We start from the raw sequence: 23,976 nt of genomic DNA on the forward strand, positions 1-23,976 counted from the left end.
AATATTTCTTCAGCAGATTGCCCATTGCCTGATTGTTACTGGGAAAATATTTCGGTATATGTTATGCGTGTATATATATATCTATATATAAATAAAAACCAAAAAGAAAAAGATAAATTTGCTTCAAGATATCACCAAGTGTAGTTTTCTTTCTGGGATTTGTTAAAAAATTAACTCAGCTTGGGCGCGGCTTTGTTACACAAAGGATCCACTTAGTGACGGCTTTAGAACACGTCTCTATAACGATATTGAATCTCTTTTGTGCCTTCTTTACGAGACACAACAAATGAACATAAGTTTCTGGTTCGTCAGATGATAGAGAAGAGGCCTTTGTTATTACATACTTAATCAAGGATCTGGATCTTAACTTATACACGATAGTGTCCGAGTATTGTGTATCCCATTATCGGCCCAGGGTCGGACACTAGAGAATCTACTGTTTTATAACTAAAAGCTCTTCTTTGCCGCTAGGTTTCCTAGTTAATAGAAACAAGTCCAAAGGCTGTGGTCACTTTTATATACTCACTCTTAGGAAAGGAAACATGCTAGAAAACCTATTTACAGAACATTTAATATGAACATGCTTCAATAGAAAATATGTTAATTTTTACAAGATCACTTACAAGTTGGTTATTGCCCATTTTGGATCTTTATTTTTCTTGAAGGTGACATAGGCAACGCCCCATCATGCAGTATCATATATATTAACGCATGCAGTGATCCTCGTAGCAATCAACAGGATGCTCATACACAGCCTCACATTCCTTCTTGCTCCTCTGCAGAGGCTTTTCGGGCAAACAATTCCGACGATCATCAGACGCAATCCCTTTGGAAGTCAGATTGCTGCAAATCCCCTCTTCCTCACAGAAAAAGTTGTAAGAGAGAGTGAAGTTCACCAAACTTGGAAGAACACATATCCCCACGGGCACATTTCCACTCATCATGTTATGAGCTATATTGAGCTGCTCCAAGTGAGCTAACCCTGCAATGCTATAAGGTATTGGACCTACTATCTTGTTGAAGCTCACATCTAGTACTCTCAGTTTGTATAGAGACCCCACCTCAGGTGGCAGACACCCTGAGATGCTAGTATTGATCATTAACAGCTCCTCCAAAGTATTGGCAAAGTTGGCTATACTTGGCGGTAAACACCCTCCAAAGTTGTTGTTAGCAAACACCACCACTGAAGCCGAGCTTGAGCCTAAATTTGATGGAATTACAGAAGTGAAGCGGTTGCTATTAAGAAATATGGCGTCGAAATTTTTATTGAATAGTTGAGATGGCAATGGCCCTTCAAACTCATTGAATCGGATATCAAGATATTTTAGGGAGGGAAGACAGAGTACAACAGTAGGGAAAGGACCTGCAAATCTGTTATTACTGAGGTCAAGCTCAAAGAGGAGTGTGAGGTTTTGTATGGTGAGTGGAATGATACCACAGAAGCGGTTACTGTTGAGATGGAGGACTGCAAGATCAGTGAGGAGGCCGAGCTCATCGGGGAGGTATCCGGCTATATCAGCACGGTTGAGGTCAATGGCAGCAACGGCTATGGTTTTGTTATGAGGTGGCAATGGCGCACAGTAGATGCCCGTGTAGCTGCACACGGAGGGCCCAACCCAATTGGAAGTGAAGTTCTTGGGGTCAGAGTAGATCACGCGCTTCCATGCTTGGAGGGCGATATAAGCTTGGTGGAGTCGAGGGCTTGACGGGGTGGAGGAGTGGTGGGGGTGACGGTGGTGGCGCGTGGCAGAGTAGCTGTGCTTGGCAGCCATGTTGTTGAATAAGGAAGATAGGTAGAGTAGTGAGAGAATTAAGACATGGGTAGCAATGAAAGAAGAATATGAAGCCATTAATTCCTATGTGAAGGAGTTTAATTGTGGCAATGGAAGTGAAAGAGAGCGAGCGAGCTTGTTTGTTTTTGTAAGGAAGGAGTTCTTTCCTTTTCAATTGAAATGTTAAGTCTTGTGTTTAATCATGCTGTTCTTGCTCATGAATAAGAACAATTGATTTCGTTTATCAATTGAAATGTTCAAGTCTTGGGCTTAATGATGCTGTTCATGGTCATGAATAAGAACAATTGATTTCGTTTACTGATTATAACATCAATGGGAACTATTACAACGACCAGTTACAGCGACCGTTAACCGTTACAAGTAGCCCCAACATGTGTTATGTTTTCAAAATTTACATGGTTGTGTTGGATGTTCACATTGGACCAAACTAATATAATTATATATATATATATATATATTTATAGTGAAGTGTTGCTTTTAGTTTATAGTGGTTGCTAGAGTACTCATGGTATACATGAGAAAATGTGATTAATCTGGTGTGTACTAGAATTATGATTGTAGGCCATAGGGTTTTTGAGGTAGGCTTAGAAAGCTTGGAGGAGCGGAGGACTACATGTGTGCGCATGACAAAGACTTACCTCCTTCCCATGTAGTTTTCACAGTTTCTGAAGTGGAGCAGGAGAAAGACAGTTACAGACCCCTTTGTGTGTCTGTGCGTTTGTGTGTGTGAGAGAGAAATTCCTTGAATTTGAAGGGATAGACCATATATTCTAGTAAAGGATTTAGGTGATTCCGATAGGGGAATATGTAGCTTCGTATATGTAGTAAAACAAGTAGCAGTTCATAAAATTCGTCGGTCTTGAGGCAATGATAAAATTAATGACATGGCACGACTCATTTTGACTTTTGAGGCATTCTAAAACCACATAGAAGTAGGTTCATACTTCATACAACAAATTTCTGGGGGCGAGGAAAGGATATACACTGGTTACACACCTCATTCTGATATTAATGCACAAAGTGGTTGTTCTCTTTGCACGTTTGCAGCTTTGCTTCACAAATTGCAACACAGTTTCTCAAACCCTTGCTATATATGTGCTTATACACACACACACACATATGATTCCCGGAGAAGGACAAGACTTTACCTATAATCCAATTTTTACTATTGGTTGCAACCCGCAGTTGCAAAACATAGTAAATTCAAGTTTGCACCACCCTCGATTCAAAAGTCGGTAAGAGAAAGACAGAGGAGAGAGTGAGCCGATGATCATCCGCAATAAGAGTGGACCACCATAAATAAAAAAATTGCCATACAATAATCCAACAATAAAATCATCACAGTGCAATATTAAGAGATCACACACACATCATTACATTTATATTACATTTTATTAGTTAATTCCTCACCAAAAAAGCCACTGAAATTTACATTCTGGATCTCAAGAGTACACAACAAGAGTAGAACATTAAAATATGTATTTTGGTACTACAAAACTAATAGGAAATCCTTAGTACATTCTTCAGCAGATTTATTAAAACTCATAGGAGAAAAAAAAAAAAAAAAAAAAAAAGGAGACCTACATAATCATCATGCTTCATTATCGTCATCATCACCATATCATATTAACCACCACCACCAGATCCATATTTCTTGCCTAAAACAATAACTTGCAACTTGTCATAACCGGCAAGCACACCGGCTCCTGCAACAGCACGGAGGATGTTTGCTCCAGCACCCTTGAAGAGTGATTTAACGCCTTCATTCTTGACGATCTGACGGAACGCGTCCAAGGAGTTCTTGTATTTGACAGCTTCTCCTGAGGTCATCATCATTCTTCTACGCACGGTATCAATTGGATAAGAAGCCAATCCAGCACCAATGGTGATTCCCCATCCCAGCAAGAAACTTGCAAAAAAACTATCCTGCAGGTTACCAAAACCCACCTTGTAATTACAAAACATAACCACATCATGTATCACTCAAAATCAGACGAGCTTAATAGCCAATTCTCTTGTCAGATAAATGAGTCGAGTCAATCTGATTTGATGAAGATGATCCACATGGGTGCATGGGTGACATAGTGCCATTTAAACCAAATTTAGAAGGCATGACAACAAAATTATATTCAGGACTGTGGACTTAAGAGGATGACTGTGGACTTAAGTGGTCCTCTTCATATTATCAAATTATGTGCCACTACGTTCACTGTACAAAGAGAGAATATATGATCAAGAAAGCTCCAATATCGAATTATGTGCCACTAGGTTTGCTGTACAAAGAGAAAATATATGATCAAGAAAGCCCCAGCAGGAAAAGGACGAAAAAACAACCTTAAAAAACAATTTGGATCCAATATTAAAATAATAATAATCACAATAGGTACAGAGTGTAAGTCCCTATAATTTTATTTACCTGCAACTCACCAACCAGAACTACAGGTTTCAGAGAATCATACAATCCAAAGTATAGTCCACGGTACACTATAATTCCCACACATGAGATGCTGAATCCACGGTAAAGCCCAGCAATGCCATCTGATTTGAGGGTTTTCTTGTAAACATCAATTAAACCATTAAACTGCCTTTCCCCACCCTTTTTGGCTGACTTAGCATCATTAGCTAAACGTGTTCTGGCATAATCCAAGGAATAAACAAACAGAAGAGATGAAGCACCGGCAGCACCACCTGATGCCAAGTTTCCAGCAAACCACTTCCAGTAGCCATCCCTGTCTTTCTTGAAGTTGAACAGACTCTTGAAGTAATCTTTGAAAGCAAAGTTCAGCGCCTGAAGAATGTCAACAAATGCAACTTTAAGAATTAAATCAATAAAATTGGTAGCACAAAATAAAATAGATAATGCAAGAGAAAATTCTATACTCAACTACATAAATTATTCTCTGATTTTCACATAAACAAATACAGACCACAGTCAGCAAACATCACGATATAATTTCATCTCAGACATTCACGAACAGCAGGATGAAGATGTTTGGGGTAACACATCATTTTCGATTGAACATATAATTTGTTCTTAGCAACCTTTTGTAAGTTAGTCTCTCCCTTTTGTTTGTAAAAGTATATATCGATACTTCCACCAATCAGAACCAGAATGAAGAAATAAAGATAGGGCAAGACTAAGGCTCCATTTGTTTGGATGTAAAATATTTTTCAGAAAATATTTTTTTATTTTCTGGTGTTTGGTTGTCGTAATTTTACAAAGAAAAAAAATATTATAACCTAACAAAAATAATTTACCCATCAATTTTCGGCAAGTTATTTTACATATTCCGCCCGATGGACTCAACCTCAATCTCGACCTAGACCTTTGCCAAACACCAAAAAATAAAAATAAAAATAATATTTTGCCCGGAAAAGGAAAATATTTTTTAACCCTACGGGGTAGCTCAATTGGTCAGGCCTTGGGTTTGCTCCCCAATGGTCACCAGTTCGAGTCTCCGCAGGGCCGCTGGAGGCTTACTCAGTCGTTAACTTCAGGGCCTCGTGAGATTTGTCGAGGTGCGCGCAAGCTGACCCGGACACCCACGATTATAAAATAAAAAAAAAGGAAAATCTTTCTCGAAGAAAATATTTTACGTCAAAACAAATGGAGCCTAAGAGTCTCTCCCTTTTCTCAGTAAAATTATACATCTACATTTCCACCAATCAAAACAGAATGAAGAAACAAAACATAAAGCAAGACTAACAAACATCAACCAAAAGTAAATTGACCTGGGTTGGGAAGTATCTGATAACATTCGCAGTATTGCCTCTCCAAAGAGAAAGGACACCTTCTTCCTTGATTGTTCTGGCAAAGCAGTCCATAATTCCCTTGTATGGTTCAGACAGTCGACCAGCTTTGATCATCTCATCCTGATTCTGAATTAAGAGCTTAACTCGCTCAATTGGAGCAGCAGCTGTCTTGGAGACAGCAGCAGAGACTCCTCCCATGAGAAAATCCACCATAAAACCACGTAGACCTTTTTCTTTTTCTGACGGTGCTTGTATGAAAATAGGAGAGAGTGGTGATACAACCTCCAAGCCAATGCCTCGATATGCTGGCAGCAGAGCACTCTGCAGACCTCCATTCACGTACGCATCAGTCAGAGTGTGTAAACCAGCATTCCTTGGGTGCAAGTTAGAAGAAATTTGAGAGAGAAGGTAAGATTGCCCGTGTATCTTCTGAAAAATTGATGAATGTGCTGATCCATCCGCCATCTCTACAATTCAATGCAGTGACCTACAACAAACACTACATTAATTAAGATAAAACTTGAAAAAAAAAAAAAAAAAAAAAAAAACAAATACAATAATTCCATCAGTTTTAGTGCAAGGAAATCAATAAACAAGAAGAGCTTTCTCATCACAACCACTTTCTACTACAAATGTCAACAATCACATAGTAGTTTCAATGAAGATAATCAAGTATACTTAAGGAAATGACTAATGTTATAGTATGTACTTCAATGTCCAACTGAGAATAGCAGTAATACGTGTATCATGTTGACAGCTGGTGCATATGAGCATGTGCACTGCAAGATTATACGTATACACATATGTCTCCTTTCCCCAACCAATATACAAAAAAAATTGTAATAAAAAGAGGTAAAGAATTTTATTGAAGTTCAACAAATCAGTGCATCTTTCCACGTTTGAATTCCTTATCTTTTTATTAAGGAAACCATTCCTTAATATATGGGCATACTAAATACCGCAAATGTATATATTTTTTCATGTATATATTTTTTTCTTCATATATGTGATGAGCTAGCTTGTTTATCCAAGACTAAATGAAATTCAATTATGAAATCTGCCTACATGAGTAAAGTCAATGCATGTAGCATGAAAGTTCTACTACCGTGATCACTGGCTGGCTTGTACAATTGTAATACAAGCCAGAACTAGAACAATATTTCTTCAATTGTTTAGGCAACCAAATAAGGAGCAATTTTTTTTTAAAAAATAATTTAAATAAATAAATAACTAAAAAACTGTGAAGCTTATAAAAGCACCCAAAATCAAATTAATCTGCTTCAGCAACTATCAGAACTGAAAGTAACATCATCAATCAAAACTAAAAAAAAATATACAAACTACTACAACCAAATAAAAAACAGTAATAGGTCAAAACTCATTTGTCATGATCAAATGATTCAAAATATTACCAATGCAATAATCAATATACAACCGAACACGAGCACTAAGTTACCTAGTATGAAACCTTAATAAGTTACAAACGGTAAAAACAACGCGATGAGATCTAGAGAAACAGCATGTAACATACAATGATGCTCTGCTATATTTCTAAGGAATGTAATTGGAACTCTCATATTAATAAATAAATAAATAAAAGAACAATTATGCATGCTAAATACAACAAGTCAACAACTAAGCTTAGTTGAGATGAATTTTCTGTTTCACTTCAGGAAATCAATACAACTTAAAAAAATTCAAACCACCTTTTCTTCTCAATCTGATCAGTTTTCTCAGCAACCAAACAGATCCTAAACAAGAAAATTTACAGAGGTGACGGTAGAGAGAGTAACCTGTCAAAGGTCGCCGAGACAGCGGTGCTCTGTCAGGCTCGTCCCTGATTGTGGAGGGGAGGATGACAAGAACAGCCGACAGCAGCGCGTGTAAAGAGAGTACCAGATGGCACTAGGGCTTTCCTGAAATTACAAATCTGGAACATTTCTTTCTTCTTAATTACTACTCTGCCACATTGTTAAGTCCATGCTCAATTTCATTCATGGTGGTGATGGTAGGACTCAACTGCATTCAGCTGTTAACAATTAAATCCTATCAATGAATTATACAGTATCTTTATTGTTTTCTGTCAGGTGGGTGAAATTTCAAATTAATCGAATAAATATTCTATCAGTAAATGTTAGAACAAAACTTAATTTAAAATTATGATTTATTTTAATATTTATAATACATCATCATTTTAATCTTTTCATATAAACAGCATTAAATAAGTTCTCTTTTGAAGTTTTGGTCGGTTTATTTATAATTTTTTTAAACAATTCTTTATTACTTTATCTATGTAAGTTTTGATCGGTCTCCTTATTACTTAAATAATTGACTAAGGAGCATGTCTTCTCGAATAAGTATTCTATTTCACTCGGTAGCCGTAAATGAATTTTGACTTTGAACATAAACCTGAATTAGAATGGATAAATGTTATTGCAGATCAGAACAGGGGAAAAAAAAAAAAAAAAGTTAAAGTAATCATAAAATTGGAGTAAACGAGGAGGAAAGATGATCAGAGAAATTGAATGGAATACAATCAAGAAAATTTATTACAAGTTCATGCATGAGAAATAATCTACAGAGCATCATTTACAAACACATGCATACACAGCACACAAACAATTCAGTCACAAGGTTTATCACGGAGGGAGTGATCTCAATCGGCTTGCAACATTGTTGACAAATCAATACATTATTTCTTCAGAAGTCTGAATTCCGCATGAGACTGCAGATGCTCCCTTGTCAAACTCCTGCTTTACAATGGCCATTTGTCAGAACATAAACGTGCAGATTCTACTAATTTACTTTCCTAGAAAACTCAAAATGGGACTACAAAAATCTTTATATATTAATACACATATATGTACATATGCAAACACATTCGCATAAATATTATATGAGTTTATATTTGCTCCAACGGTGGAGGATACACAGCATCCTTAATTGTTTGCCACATACCATGACAGAAGGAAAAAGGTACACTGTGTAATATGGCAGGTTCTCGAGGAAGAATGTGCAAACATAGTTAGAGGATCGAATATAAGAAGTTATATAACTATATATAGACAAACACATATATTTATAAATTTATGTGAAAGGCACTTACCACCATTTTGATTTTGTTTTGGCTGCATTGCAAAATAAAACGTAGATTCCTTGGAAAGGATTAATAACAGTCTAAGCAGAACACAAGGAAGTCCTTTGCTTTATCAGTAACTGCTTTAGCTTTTTAATCAGCTGAGGATTTGAGCACATGTAATCCCGGAACGACTCCCTCAAATTCTGCAAAATCTTCTTGGGATCATCGTTCGGACTAATGTTAAGCAGCTTTGTGAAAAGGTTCTTCCACAGCTCAACTTGCCAATAGCTTAAAGTTGTATGAGCGGAATGGAGAAATACTGTGTCAGTGGATTGAAGAACTAGACTATGAACAGTAAAACAGAAAGACAAAATAATACAACTAAGAATTTTTAGTTTCCAGTACTAAGAATCTAGAGAAATCAACTTAAAACTGACCACATCATCTCCATTAATATAACAGTGTTCAACAAGATTAATAAAAAGTGACTCGAAGTATGCAGAGACAAGGTAGCGAATACCGTTTGAAAGATGTTTTGGGTTGATAAACATAGCCACCATCAGGAGATTCTTTTTTTTGGATCTCCATATATGAATTATGCAGCATCAAATGCACAATTACACAGAGGCCGTAAGTGTCTACCTGGTGGACAGTGAAATAATATTTTTAATGTATAGTCAGTCATAAAACAATCATCTGAATTGCGAAAGGCTACATATTCTTAAGTGGAAACTGGCCTGAAATTTCCATGGCTTTTTCTCTTGCATTTCAATACAACGAAAGCCAGAAGTTCGACAGTCTCCCTTAAACTCTGTGTTGTCAGGAAATAGACTCAGGTCTATTCCCCTTCCCCAGTCAACAAGGCACAGTCCCTGCATTATTAAACTCTGAGAAATCACATTTGATTAAACCAAATATCATTTTGATGCAACCATAGATGACCTGATCACGCCAAGGACCAGTACGGTCACGAAAATTATCCTCTGTAAGATCATCCCTGTCAAGAAGCCAGATAATGTCACTGCATGCTAAATTTCGGAAGACATGGAAATGCACTTACAAAGTTTTCAAATTCGTAAAATCAGAAGTAAAAAAGATTATATAAACTAGTTGATGCTAAATCAAGATGAAACTGTATAGCAGAGTGACTAGGCCATCTTCAATAAATATTTTGCTATGTAAAACATGGATGAGCTGTAAAAAATTATTAAACGCATCGTTATCTATCAACAGAATAAAAATGGATAACAAGTTATTCACGATGGTATTCACTACCCTTACAAAGTTTTACGTGTTCCTGTTTTGATTCAATAAGATTTATTGTGTTCGCATATCCATGTCATAAGTCAACTGTCCATGTCGATGCTTCATGGATAAGTATACTACAGCAAATAAAGGCCTCGTGTATAGAATACACTATATTCATATAAACAAAACTAAACAGATGTTAGCGTGGGTAGTGGCTAAATAGGCTATCTGGAATCAACAGTGCAATGCATCATTGAATGTGCAAATTCCCCATTCAACATGATAAGAAATAACAAAAGGGGGTATGCTATCATTTTCTAGAAGCCTCAACTTTGAACAGGCACCATATTGTTGGAGAAGTGGGGTATGCATGCTTGCATGGCATGAAACACATATATTGGGAAATGAAATCAACAGACACATGGTAACCTTCACAAAGAAACCAGTATCCACTAAAATACAACTTCCTTGCCCTAGTTTATCCTAATCAGGCATATGGTTACGAAAAAAAAAAAAATCGAACAAAAATTGCATCTAGAACTCAAATTGTCTTGTAATACCATGATGCTTCATACAAGGTATACTGATAACACAAGCCAGCATCGATGAGAGTAAGAATTTATTACCTAGCATAGCAAATAAGCAGATTATCAGGCTTGAAATCACCATGAATGATGCCAGCATGATGCAGAGTTTCCAGCATGGAGAGCATCTCTATAGTGTAATAAATACATAAAACTTCTTCCATAAACCCACCAATGACCACATTAGAGTTTATGGCATCCTGCAAGATGTGCTCATATAAACAACAAAAAATAGACCAAAACTGAAGCAAACACAAAGTATCATACACCAACCTGAAGTGTCCCATGAGATAAATAGTCAGAGACAAGTATGCTGTAGTCAGAATAGAGATGCAATCTGTGAGCAAAACCAAAGCGCGGCCTCTGGCAAAATTAGACATTGAGAATAAGCGGCAATTTCATAACCAGCAGATGCCAATAAATAATGATAATTCCAGGAAAAAGGCATACTTCCTTGTCTGGGATCCGCATATCCAGTTGGCGATACATGTAGAACTCCCAAGGGAAAGCAGGCTTTTGTATCTACCAGTGATTCTCAATGATTACAAAACAATGCAATGAGATTTGATTCGTGCTGAATCTGCAGTAAGGGAAGGGAAATATTGAGATACCAATTACCTTTAATGCAACAACATCATTAGGGTTACTGTTGATATATGCTTTGAATACTTGAGCAAACCCACCCTGACCTGCACAACCTTTGATCTGGTACTTCTTTCCACCTTTGAGCATCACAAATTCACAACCGGGACAATAACAATCAGTAAAAGCTGATTCCTTCACAAATGCCTCCAAGAAGATTATTTAAAGAATCAGACGTCATAGAGACAACAGTTCAATCTAAGGTTGATGCTATAACGTAATATATAAGACTACCAATTGGCCCAAAAAGCTTAGAATGTTGAGAAATTTGCAGATATAAAGCTCTAACATCTTCCCTCACATGTGACCCTATCTCAGATGTGGCGAGGCAAGCAAACTTGACCATGAGTAATACATAGGTACCTCTTTGTCCTTTTCTCAATTCTCACTGCACCCGGTTTCTTATCAACGTATCACTTGCAAGATTCATGTTTATGAGTTTGACAATAGATGTTACATGGTCCGTACTAGGCAAACCCTCCTTTCTGGTTGGGACCAGCTGTGCAAATGGAAATATACTAAGAATAACACCAGTCATGTTCGTGGTAATGCATAAATCAAAGGGGAAGCTTTCCTTGGCCTAGAAGGCTGGAAAAGCCCACAAATATGTGAAACGTGCAATCAACAACAACAAAATCACACCTCAAAAATTTTCAACCTTTTCTTATATATTCATTATGTATATGTATCTCTGTATTGCAAGGAAATTATCCTTTTTTTCTGTAATCACCGTCAAATTTGTTTTCTTTTTCCTCAATAGAATGCGAAGATTAACTTAAATCAGACATGTATTTGTATTAGGCTACTTCATGAAGGTTCTGTGTTTTTTGTTCCCAAATAATGAAAGATTTTGAAATTAAAATTTCTTATCAACCAAACAAAGCGAAATATAAAAGGACAAAATGAACATGCTGATGAGAAGAGGAAAGATGGCGAATGTACTTTGAATACAAACTATGATTAGTTTTCTATCTAATTTTTATTAAAAGAACATTTTCTGAACATCTTTTCTATATTCAATAATTTCAATTGCATATTCACAAAGCATGCCGGTGAAGAATAGAACCATATGTATACACAAATTGGAACATAAAACGAAAGAGCATGTAGTACTATAATTATATAAACAATATAATATTTACCTATCTCAACAACCTTGTTCCGAGCTGATTTATGCAAAGAAGACAAAGCTACTTTTCCCTGATAAGCTTTAGTACTTGGATGGTAACCCTGAAACAATTGTTATGAATACTTGTAAGAAAATAGCAACTAAATTACTTAACCTGACATCAGAAAAGAATAATAATTATGTCATCTCACTTCGTATTTCATAATTTTAGGATTCATCTTCTGCAGCAGATGTTTAACCGTGGAGATCGACCATGGGTCAATGAACCTTCCACCATGCTCTAAAGAATCACTAGCATCGATCTACATATGGCAAAAGCACAAGGATCAATTATCTTGCCATCACGTATATAAATATCAATTAATCAATACTTCTCAACAAAGGTGTGAAGGAAACTATCAAAAGATTACGAGCTTCAGGTGATTTAAAATCAAAACAAAGATATGTCTATCAGCAAACATATTGGTCAACATTTACTGTACTTTTTTTCTAAAAGGCATATCATTATTTAGTGTTAGAGAATTCACGAAGAGCATTCTTTATGAACACGATGATAAGTTGTCATGGAACAAGATTTTCAAAATGAAGGAAGTTGAAGTGAAGATGTCACAAGAGGCACGTCAATAAAGGACAGGATTATGAGTACAATAAGATAAGAGAAGTTGTAAGATTGCATGAAGTCCTATAAACGAACAAGCAATAAGTGAATGTAATTGAGACTTGATGACCAATGATTTAACAAAATATTCCCATGCAAGGCTGAGTGGTGAAACAACAACAACCAATCCTTTTTCCCAACTACTTGGGGTGGGCTACATAAATTCTAGGTTTCCATGCTCTATTTAAGGCCATAGCCACAATCAATCCACATGCTATCATATTCTTCCTTAGTAACTCTACCCATGTTAACTTTGGTCTTCCTCTTCCCCTAGTATTACCCTCAATGTAGACTATGTCACTTTTTTCTAAATAGAGTAGGCCTCTATTTAGTCGCTTATGCTATCTTGGGCTATTGTTAGTCATTAGTGTGACCAATTGCTTTTGTTGCTTGTTTCGATTCTAGTTTCATCACTAATAGAAACAAGGGTTGTCTCATATATATGCCAAATGATCACAACAATACTTAATGACACAGTTACTTATTTTCTCAAAGTCCGTGTAAATTAGCAAGCTGACAGCAAAGTATCAAACAGATGACATTTATAAAGCTATTATTTGGAGCCAATGTTCAACTGCATAAAAATTTTGAAGGTCTCAGTTTCTATGACAAACATCAATTCAAGCATACCTTCTCAAGTGAACAAGTATTCACGATTTTGGAGACTCTATCACGAAATAAGGCATGCGCCTTATTCAACCTCTCTACTGGCTCAGCATTCCTATCAACAAAATAACTTTAATTATAAATTGAAATCGATCCGTCGGGACATTCATTCTTGTGTATAAACATATATAGAAATAGAGAGAGAGAGAGAGATTAGAAACCTTGAAATTCCCAATTGATAAACCATAAGTGCATCAGTTAACTTTCCCTTTGCTTCCAGAAACAACGCATATGATTCATAAAGCATTGAATGAGTAATACATATCTTATTCTGCTCCAATTCTCTGAAAATGCTTTCAAATTCTTGACTACTGTCCATCTGTAAAAGTAATTGACCCATCAAACAATGACAGTTACCGTGAAATGCCCAACAATAATGACTCAATGTTAGAGAGATATTAGTTATTACATAGAGAAACCATATCTTGAGAAATCTGACATCGTTTCTGTAGCGACCTTCGTTCTTGAAGGTTCCGATACAGTCAGATAACAGGTTATCGAGAACTGTGCCATTGTTAGTGACTGCACCTGGATCGTCTAATTCTTTCTTGATTGACCTGGATTAAACGAAAGAGACAGCATAATGTGAATGAATATATATATATATATACGCATACATACATATATAGATATAGAGATAGATAGAGAAGGTACCAGAGCCATGGCAATAGGGGATCATCGAGGGAGGGAGTGTTGTCGTCCGGATCTCTGGAAATGACGGCCATTTTCTCTCTCTTCCTTTTTCTCTCTCTACGTGCGGCCTGCTTGGAGCTCCAATATCATTTTCCGGTCAAAAGAATAAAATTTGATTTTGGTGGTCGAAGCAGAGCGCGGGAATGTATCTTTTGAATCCAAAAACGAGATCGAGTTCAATACTCGGGAGGTAGTGTCTGGCTGCGGAGATAATACTATCCCTCATTTTGCTAAAATTGTTTCATTACTCAATTTGTAATACTCGTCATAAGGGACTAGGGCTAAAAAAACACAAAAAAAATTCTCCAATTACCATCTCACTGAATTCGTGCAGGGAGGTGGGTAAAAAAACTGACTTGGCAGAGTTAAATTCTTATTTATCAAAATTTTAATATATACATACAATTTTCTTTTGGTTGAAATTTAAACACTAAAAAGAATAAGAAGAACCCGGTGAAGAAAAACAAAACAATGTAGAAGAACGAACGGAAGATATATACAGAGAGTGCCAGTAAAAATAAAATAAAAAATAAAACCCTAGCCACTTTTTTTTTTTTTTTTTTTTCGATCATTCTCTTTAGAATTTAAGGTTAGGGGATAAGATTTAGTTTGTGATGCAAGAATTAAAGTTGGTCAATTCGACCGAATTCTATACAACCACGGTTCAAAATTTTCGATTTGGAGAAGTTTTGTGAATCGAGGGATTTGGATCTATTTTTGTGATAGGATACTACTCCTGACAACTCATTATTAGATGATTTGTTCTTCTTTATAATCTTGTTTGAGTAACATGTTCTATATATATATTTTAATTTTTGTTGAATTGTTTTAAAGTGAGGTTATTTTGGTTTTTAATTTTATTTTAATTTCAGCCAAAAGATAAAGTTGAATTATATAATAATATACTCTGTATTATATACTAGATAATATATTGTACAAAGTATAACATATAAATTGGTATTCATATATGTAGTAAAACAAAAGTAAATTGTTTTTTTAACTAACTGACTTGGAGCTGACAAGGCTATGTTAGGGGAGGTGGTGTTAATCACCACCGTTAGATGCTCACTTGACATTGTCTAGTAAGCGAGTAACTGGATAGAATTTTTTTTCCACCTCACGATATTACAAATGTAGTATCAAAAACTTTTAAAAATTGGATCATCCTCTCCATTTGCGTCTTCTATATATATATATTTTTCCAATTTTTTGTTAGATAGTACATATGATAAGTAAGGATAGTAAGGAGGCGGGTTTGGGCAGGTGTACCCTCATTCGCCCCTGCAACCGTCTAAAAACCCCGGCCCTGTCCGCGCCCAAAACCGTAAAAACGGGAAAACTTTCCACCCCATCCCCGTAACCTTTTAATATTTTTACCCCCCGCAGGTACTTGTCCCACCCCGTTTAAGACCATAATTTAATTATTGTTGAAATGGATTTGCTTTTATTTTTTATTTATTTATTTATTTTTCAATTATTCACCATTGCAACTTTTCTTTTAATAAAATTCATTTGTTATTTTAATATTGTTATATAAGGTACTTAATATATATAGTGGGAAATATATTTACTAATGAAATAAAGGTACTTAAGTAATTTGCTTATCTAAATGGAGCGGGATGACCTCCCCCCTCCCACGCACCAAATCCGCGCTGATTTTTATTGCATCAAACTATTCCCGCCCAAATAAACAAAACGATCCCCCAAAATGGCCAAAATTTGGGCGGGCTGGGGCAAGTCAAATTGCAATCCCTGTTGATAAGGTGCAAGGATCATGTTGTCATGCTAAAGAAATAAGGTGTCGAATTGGATAATAATTTTAGAAAATTATTATTAGAGAATATTGTATATTAAGGTTAACTACTACGTCAGTATGATAGTCATCTGTTACGGTTGCATAAGAGACCCATTCCTTGCTACATCAGGATTAGATAGCCACGTTATTTGTCACCTCAGCTGCCACGCCATCACCCAGGTCAGTGCCATGTCAGCCCTATGTTTCATTTTTCTGCCATGTCATCACCATACGTCAGCTATCATGTCAGCATAAGTCCCTTCCCTGTCTCAGAAATTTTTCCGAAGACACTATATAACTCCAGTTTTTCAAGCTGATTTTAAATTTGCAGTCTATTTTTGCATTTGAGATCTTTAAATGGCACAAAATGAAATCGTTCATCTTATTCAAACTCTTCTCAATGAGCTTGACAACATGAAGACAAGCTTGCAGACTCTCAGCGCTCTTGCATCAATACCTTCTTCGTCAACATCGTCTCGTTTCAATAGACGTGATTACTCCCTGTATGATAATGTTACATGATAACAAGGATAGGTGAAGGCGACTAACCCTAACCCTATTATACAATATACAATATTATCTAAAACTATCAAGTAAATAAAATTTTAAATGGAAAAATGCTAAATAAAATAAAAATAAAAAAAAATAAAAAACAAATCAGGCAATGTTTAAATGGTTCGTTGGATTGCTACCTGAATTCAATTAGAATAGATTTAATTATTGATTTCAATCGAATTAGTTGTATTATTAGGCGTAAAATAACAAAACATACATAAAATTGAGGGCAAAGTACAAAACCCCCTCTCGACTTGTAGCCTTTTCCAGTAAATCCCTCTCATTTATTTTTTTTTACCAAAGAACCCCCATTGACTTGTAACATTTTTCCAATAAAACCCCCTTGTTTAGTTTTTTTACCAAAGAACCCCCCTCAACTATCTGAAGGGGGTAAAAAAGTTGATATTTAGACCAAAATGCTATTTTATTTAAATCTTAATTCTCCCGAATTTCAAAAATTCATATCTCACAAACCATACATTTTAAAATTGTATATAATATATGCACGGAAAGCTTATGAAATAAGGATTTCACAAATATAAGACTTGTACAACAAACCGTTATAACCAGAGAGAAATATGTAATATAAAAATCTACTCCAACAATTATATTTTATTTTTAAAAAATAAAATAGTCGAGATATTTGCAAGACAATTTTCAGAATTATTCATTTACATATGGAGCCGAATATATAAAAAAATTAACCCTAACAGAGATCGATTTTATGAGATATCATATTTTGCGTCAAAATGTTTTCATTTTTTTTTTTATAAACTCACCATTTAAAAATAAATAAAAATGAATATTCGGTCTCGATTGGGGCTAATTTTTTTTTTTTAATATGTTATGCTCCATATGAAAATGAATAATTCTGAAATTTTTCTTTCAAATAACCCGAATAGTTTATAAAAAATAAAATAAAATAAGATTGTTGCAGTAGATTTTTAGATTGTTTATTTCTATCTGGTTATAAAATTTTGTTAAATAAGTCTTATATTTCTGAAATCCTTGTTTTATAAGTTTTCTGTGCATATATTATTTGCAACAGTTAGATATACAGTTTGTGAGATATGAATTTTTGAAGTTCGAAAAAATTAATATTTAAATAAAAGAGCATTTTGGTCTAAATATCAACTCTTTTACACCCTTAGATAGTTGAGGGGTTCTTTAGTAAAAAATTAGACGAGAGAGATTTATTAGAAAAAACTACAAGTCGAGGGGATTCTTAAATAAAAAATTAAACTAAAGAATTTATTAAAAAAAGTTACAAGTAAGATTTTCTGTACTTCGCCCTACAATTGAACTATCGTCACAATATCACATGTATCCAATAGGTTCAGAGATAATCAAACCGGAAACGTTCTCAGATGCATCAATTGAGCTTGTGATGCAGGTAGATCTAAATAAACATTCCCAATTATTTTATTTTATTTTTCCCTGCACAATGAATAATTTATTTTGGATTGGGTTTGACTTTTCAGTTGAGAGCACTTATTCAGTTGAACATTGCAATATGTAGTTGGAGGTAAACGTGGTGTAGGTTGGAAATAGAAGTACTTCTAGAGCCCGTGGGGTGGCCCATTGGGCCAGACATTGCCATCCCCACCACTGTAGTAAGAAACGTACCAGGCATTTAAAAAGATACGGACCAAATTCATATATGCAATTGATCACAACGCCTCGGCTAAATGCACCCAACCACGTTTCAGCCCTTGATTGAATAACCCTCAAACAAAATTCTAAAGACAAAGAAAATATTACATTGACCTTCCTAATCAACCAGTGAAAATTTAACACGTCACCAAAACACATAATTGTTGGACCTCACACAATCACAACTCAACTACAGAACCGTCCCATTCAAACTCTGCCCGCGCCATAGTGCAACACAGCAACCAAACAAACAACCTTCCTTTATTTATATACCTGTGTAGTAGTAGTAGTGTAGGGGGGCCACCACTCACGAGAATTAGCAACACGGCCTCCGGCCCCCTCTCTCTCTCTACGTACCCATACACTCTCTCTCTCTCTAGGCTTCCCCACATATACAGTAACACACATGGGAGCTTGGATGATGAAATTATTTGCTGCGGATTATTTGGGAAGCACTTTCTTTGTAATACCATTGCCAAATGAACTTTTACTATTTTCTTTGATCATGAAAAATAAATAATTCATTAGTGTTCGAATACTACAAAATTCGTACTCCGAATCGCCACTAGACTCGTATACTCATACACATATTTTGATATGTATATATATACACATCTATACATACATACATACAAACACACAAAAGACTTAGGATGTGGTCCTCACGCATCCCTCTCTAGCTTTTTCACCTTTTTCTCTCAAAATTCCCGTCCCCCACCACCCAATATATTGAACTTCTTCTCTTGCCGGTCACTTGTTTCATTGTTTTCACTATTTCCCTGTGACCTATATATGGAGGGTGGTAGAGGGGAAGGAAAGCAGAAGATGACGAGAGAGAAGGTGATGATCAAGAAAGAGGCGGCGGAGGTGGAGGAGGATGAAGTGGAGGATGATAAGAAGAGGAGGTCTGGAAAGAAAGGAGTGTCTGGTGGTGGAGGAGGGAGTACTAATTCGATGCGATGCTGTCAGGCGGAGAAGTGCAGCGCCGATCTGACAGACGCTAAGCAGTACCACAGGCGACACAAAGTCTGTGAGTACCACGCCAAGGCTCAGGTTGTGATTGTGGACGGAATTCGCCAGCGCTTTTGCCAACAATGTAGCAGGTTCGAACAAAAGCTCTCCTACTATTATTATTATTTACAAAAATGCTACGATCCATTAGATCAAGTAATTAAGTGACGTCTTCACTCATTTTTCAAGTCATGCTATATTAGTACAATATTTTTTAGCAACGTCTAGTACTCTCCAAGCACAATTTATGTAGGAATTTTCAAATGCAACAAAATACCTACTTCAAAATCACTCTATCTCTAGTCCTCGGTCAGTTCACTAGCTCGTACTATATATATATATATATCATTTTTTTTTTTTTTTTTCATTTTCATTTTATTTAATATTTCCTCTTCCCTTACATAGTTAATTACTTTGCTTTTATATCTGTTGTGAACATATTGACTGATGTTAATTGGAAGCTAATTGAAACTTAATCGACAGTTTCCACACATACACATAATATTCACCGTTCACTAAACCATCAATTAGTAAACATTATCTTACGCCAATACAATGTCTAGTACGGAGAGAAACAGGGAAGATAGACTTACTATTTGATACTACCATTTTGTTTTTTACATAAACTATCTCCGTGCTTGTGATTGTGAGCTTTTATTAAAGGCAAATATTGCACGGAGTCGATAACTTTTTCACTTTGGTGTGACATTTTGTTGACCGGTACATGCAGTCACTTTAAGGGGTTCAATTAAATCAACATTTGCTTTGAGAAAAAATATATATATACACATTTGCTTATGAGAAAAAATATGTATATATTTCAACATTTTGATATGGAAAAGTTCATAATGCTTACTGAATTTATTTAGTATTAACGCCAGTTAGCTTCTTTCATTTGCTGAAGTGATAAGAGAATATATATTCAATTTTCTGATATATATATATATTTTTTCCTGAATAATTTAGCAAAAGAAAATATATGAACTATTGGTAATGTATTACAAAAAACACAACACTTCTTCTCCGTTTGAAATCTAGAATATAATTAATATAGAATACTGGAAGGAAATATGGGTGGAAATGAAGACGCATCACTGGAAGTCTTTCCATCTTACCATTGAAAAAACATTGTGATGGTACTTATCACACACAACACAATCAAACTTTCGTATGTTTGGCTTAGTATTCACTGTTCCGTAAAACATTAATTAAAAAACATTATGTTATGCCAATACAATGAGTAGTGTGAGAAACGCAAGAGGACAAATACTGTCTCCATGCTTGTGAGTGTGAACTTTTATTAAAGGGTGTACAGTCACTTTAAGGGGTTCGATTTCCATTTTACCCTTTTTTTTTTTTTTTTACTATTAGATCATGAAGAGGAATTAGTACGAAATCAACATTTTGCAATGGAAAACTTCATAATGCTTAGTGAGTTTGTTTAGCAATGATGTCAGCTAGTTTGTTTGTTTTTTTTTTTTTTTTTTCAATTTAAGCAGTGAGAAGAGAATATACATTCAATTTAGGGATAATTTATTTTACAAAAAAAAAAAATGAAATGGTAATGTCCTATAGAGACACAATACCTCTACTCTGTTTGAAATTTAGAATAGAATATTGAATGGAAGGGAATTAAGACTTATCACTAGGAGTATTTCCATCGTATTATTTGGTAAGAGTAGCAAGTAAATGAAGAAGGAATAGAAATGATATTTGTGTTATTTGACTATTATCTTATTCAATAATTAAAATAGTGCTTATATAATCATAAAATATAGTAGTAAAAGGGTAAGGGAGTCATCTTCCCTCCTCATTTGCTCTTTTAGCATCTATTTAAATGCAATGATAAGAAACAAGAAAGAGATAAAATCCTTCCATTTCCTCCCTCCCTCTCCCCCCACCCAAAAAAAAAAACAAAAAACACTTGGTATCCTCATTTGAGACAATGTGGTGCAGATTCCATGAGCTTTCAGAATTTGATGAAGCCAAGAGAAGTTGTCGCAGGCGTTTAGCTGGACACAATGAACGACGTAGGAAGAACTCAATTGACAATTCTAATGCAGAAGGCTCAAGCCGCAAAGGGACAGGCACTCACTTGAAGGAAATTGTTTGTGGGAAGGTTGATGAAAGGGGGAGGATTCCGATAGCCATCCAAGAAAATGCCACTTACAAGCATTTCCAGATCAGATGAAGATCTAACTAACTGTTTGCTCTCGAGCATGCTTGCTCTCTCTCTTCTGTCATCCTAATTCCTATGGCTTTCTTGATTGATGTAATGGTAGCAAATATTCAAGAATTGTATCCGAGTAGAACACAAAGCTAGGTCTAACTATGTGAGTTAGCCATTCAGAGCTTGTGCCTATATTCTGCATGTTTGGAGTCATTGCACAACTTAAATGTGAATTCATGGATCACTCTGTTTCATCAATGAGCTTGATTTTATGATCTGCTACTTCGGAAGGAAATTAGATGTCTTCTTCTAGTTAGGGTGTTGAAGCCATAAGTCTCACAGTGAGCTTGTGCTATCGGCCATCAAATAAGGAGATTGCCATCGTCGTCATCATCATCCTGATCCTTGTAATCCCAGCAGGTCGAGATAGAAATTACCTCAACACAATGAAACAATTTGCCTTGGCTCGACATGAAGTCGATTATGAGTTGTGCTTGGAGAGTCGATGCATAGGTTGGACTTGCTATTATAAGATGAAGAAGCAAGGGAATAATAGCAATCACGTGTGCATTTGTGAACACATGAATCAAGGTATGGAAGCTCAAGTTCTTCAAAAAGCTAGGGGGTGAGTTTAATCCTAACAGTTAAATTGCTCTAGTTTCTGTGATATGGTGTCACTTGTGATGTTGATGGGCCACGGGAAGCAATGATCATTTCCAATAAAAACCTATATTGGCAAAAGTAATCATTGATGGTGATGACTAAAACATATGAATTTGTACAATCCAAATAAACTCAAAAGTAAATCTGTAAGTTCATATTAGATTCATTGTTTAAAATTTAAAACCCTTCTTAAATTTAGTGATAAGTGACTGTGTAGGTGGCACTAGTAGGCTACACAGGGCGAGTTACAGGTGTACAATCCCACATCGCTTTGGTGTGGATGGGGCATATGCTATATGTAGATTCAATACCCTTCTATGACATAACGCGTTTTAAAGCCGTAATGACCGTGAAACTACCAAAACTCCAGAGTTAAGCGTGCTTAACTTGGAGTAGTACCAGAATGGATGAGGGTTAGGGGTTGTTACAAATGGTATCAGAGTCCGATCTAGTCGGAAGTGTGGTTAACAGGGACGTTGGGCCCCAAAAGGGTAATTGTGGCGACCTTGTGGGCGGGTGTGTGTGTGCAGGATACTGGACGAGTTACAGGTGCACTATATGTAGATTCAACACCCTTATATAATACAACCCCGTTTTAAAACCGTGAACCTACCGGCTCCAATATCCTACAATATTGTGTCTGTGATAACTAAAGAAAGCTACTCTCTTTATAACCCATCGGAGGTTTAAGGGGTATTGTGATAATTTAGTAATTTTTAAATCAAATGAATCAAAATTATGTCTTTAACAAACTTTAATAAGCACAATCAACATATCTTTAATAAACTTTAGAATGAAATTTGAGCTTACAATTTTACTAATTGCTAAGTAGTATTTGGTGCAGATTACTCAAGCTTTGCTCAAAAGATCAACAAACTTTACTAATATCAGATAGCGTTTTTATTGGTGTTAACTCATTTTTGTTTTATTTTTATTCTTTGCAAATCAACAACAAAAAAAACTAAGAAACAGAGCAACCATATAGTAACATAGCTTTTTTAACATAAGGCAGAATAAAATTCCATTTTACAGTGTGAACTCTTGACTGAATCACAATCTTGAGTGGTTTGGTTACAGACTCTTTAGAGTTGAGACCCAACCCAATGAAGACGGAAAATCAGACAGCCTTTTAAAATACTCGTACACCTACAACATTAAAATACTCAAAATTATATAACTTTTTAAAGTACTCATACACTAAGTCACACAATTTTTCTTAACAAGTGTTGCTCTTACGTTCCGAGTTTGTTCCAGCTCTCACTCTCTCTAGCTTAAATTCTCACTATTTGTGACATAATTTTATCGCTCTAACGCTCTCACTTTCAAATTCACTCTCGCTCCTGTTTTATGCGACTTAATTTATACACTTGCAAATATACATTTTATTTTCTTATTAACAAGTAACAATATTTTGAGCTATGGACATTAATGTATATCATATAATCTCTCGTCTTTAAAGAAATGTTGAGCCTTCCAATATGCAAGGAATTGCTTTCCAAAAATATGTATACGTAAGGAATAATAATATAGGTGTATGCGCCTTTCCTTAAATTATACTCACTATTTTTTGCCAAACCAATTTCACGTTAGATAATCTGATTACTTATATAGATACCATACCATGCAAGTAAGCAGTGCACAGTTTAATTGTATGTGATAATTTCTTTTAAAGGGATAAATAAACAATAAAATTATTAGATTGATACATTTTTTCTTTTATATATTATTTTTTCAATCCATTTCTTTGGAGTAAAACAAAACAAAATAGATGAACATAATAAAAATTACAAGCTAACTTGTTGATTTTTCTGAAATGTTTTTTCCTAAAATTAAAAAAAACTGTCAATAGAGAATTGAACAAATTTACTGGGTTTCTTTATGCCA

The 23,976-nt window shown here is 35.4% G+C and overlaps 4 protein-coding genes across 6 annotated transcripts; 1 reads left to right on the plus strand and 3 right to left on the minus strand.

Moving 5' to 3' along the window:
- Positions 1–645: 645 nt before the first annotated feature.
- LOC132310050 (leucine-rich repeat extensin-like protein 4) lies at positions 646–1,850 on the minus strand. Its single transcript, XM_059808292.1, has one exon. The coding sequence runs from the start codon at positions 1,848–1,850 to the stop codon at positions 705–707; it is 1,146 nt and encodes a 381-aa protein (XP_059664275.1). The 3' UTR covers positions 646–704.
- Positions 1,851–3,166: 1,316 nt separating this feature from the next.
- Positions 3,167–7,484, minus strand: LOC132308907 (ADP,ATP carrier protein 1, mitochondrial). 2 transcript variants are annotated; one of them, XM_059807196.1, is made up of 4 exons: positions 7,340–7,484; positions 5,526–6,033; positions 4,210–4,581; positions 3,167–3,719 (listed from the first exon to the last, which is right to left on the minus strand). In XM_059807196.1, the coding sequence occupies exons 2-4, from the start codon at positions 6,009–6,011 to the stop codon at positions 3,420–3,422; spliced, it is 1,158 nt and encodes a 385-aa protein (XP_059663179.1). In that variant the 5' UTR covers positions 6,012–6,033; positions 7,340–7,484; the 3' UTR covers positions 3,167–3,419. The 2 variants fall into 2 exon arrangements, with proteins under 2 accessions (XP_059663179.1, XP_059663180.1); XM_059807197.1 differs by having other exon boundaries at positions 7,253–7,446.
- A 571-nt stretch (positions 7,485–8,055) lies between these two features.
- On the minus strand, positions 8,056–14,775 carry LOC132308908 (mitotic checkpoint serine/threonine-protein kinase BUB1). 2 transcript variants are annotated; one of them, XM_059807199.1, is made up of 15 exons: positions 14,207–14,775; positions 13,962–14,109; positions 13,714–13,871; positions 13,517–13,607; positions 12,420–12,530; positions 12,242–12,329; positions 11,076–11,179; positions 10,908–10,979; positions 10,731–10,820; positions 10,500–10,657; positions 9,568–9,622; positions 9,363–9,497; positions 9,146–9,267; positions 8,653–8,913; positions 8,056–8,296 (listed from the first exon to the last, which is right to left on the minus strand). In XM_059807199.1, the coding sequence occupies exons 1-14, from the start codon at positions 14,275–14,277 to the stop codon at positions 8,724–8,726; spliced, it is 1,593 nt and encodes a 530-aa protein (XP_059663182.1). In that variant the 5' UTR covers positions 14,278–14,775; the 3' UTR covers positions 8,056–8,296; positions 8,653–8,723. The 2 variants fall into 2 exon arrangements, with proteins under 2 accessions (XP_059663182.1, XP_059663183.1); XM_059807200.1 differs by having other exon boundaries at positions 8,056–8,299.
- A 4,143-nt stretch (positions 14,776–18,918) lies between these two features.
- LOC132308909 (squamosa promoter-binding protein 1-like) lies at positions 18,919–21,711 on the plus strand. Its single transcript, XM_059807201.1, has 2 exons — positions 18,919–19,351; positions 21,216–21,711. Exons 1-2 carry the CDS (start codon positions 19,041–19,043, stop codon positions 21,448–21,450), a joined length of 546 nt encoding a protein of 181 aa, XP_059663184.1. The 5' UTR covers positions 18,919–19,040; the 3' UTR covers positions 21,451–21,711.
- The last annotated feature ends 2,265 nt before the right edge of the window (positions 21,712–23,976 follow it).

The sequence above is a fragment of the Cornus florida genome, unplaced genomic scaffold (genome assembly GCF_030987335.1).
Source record: "Cornus florida cultivar Cherokee Brave unplaced genomic scaffold, ASM3098733v1 CherokeeBrave_3.0.0_Hap2_Chr05, whole genome shotgun sequence".
Lineage (NCBI taxonomy): Eukaryota > Viridiplantae > Streptophyta > Magnoliopsida > Cornales > Cornaceae > Cornus > Cornus florida.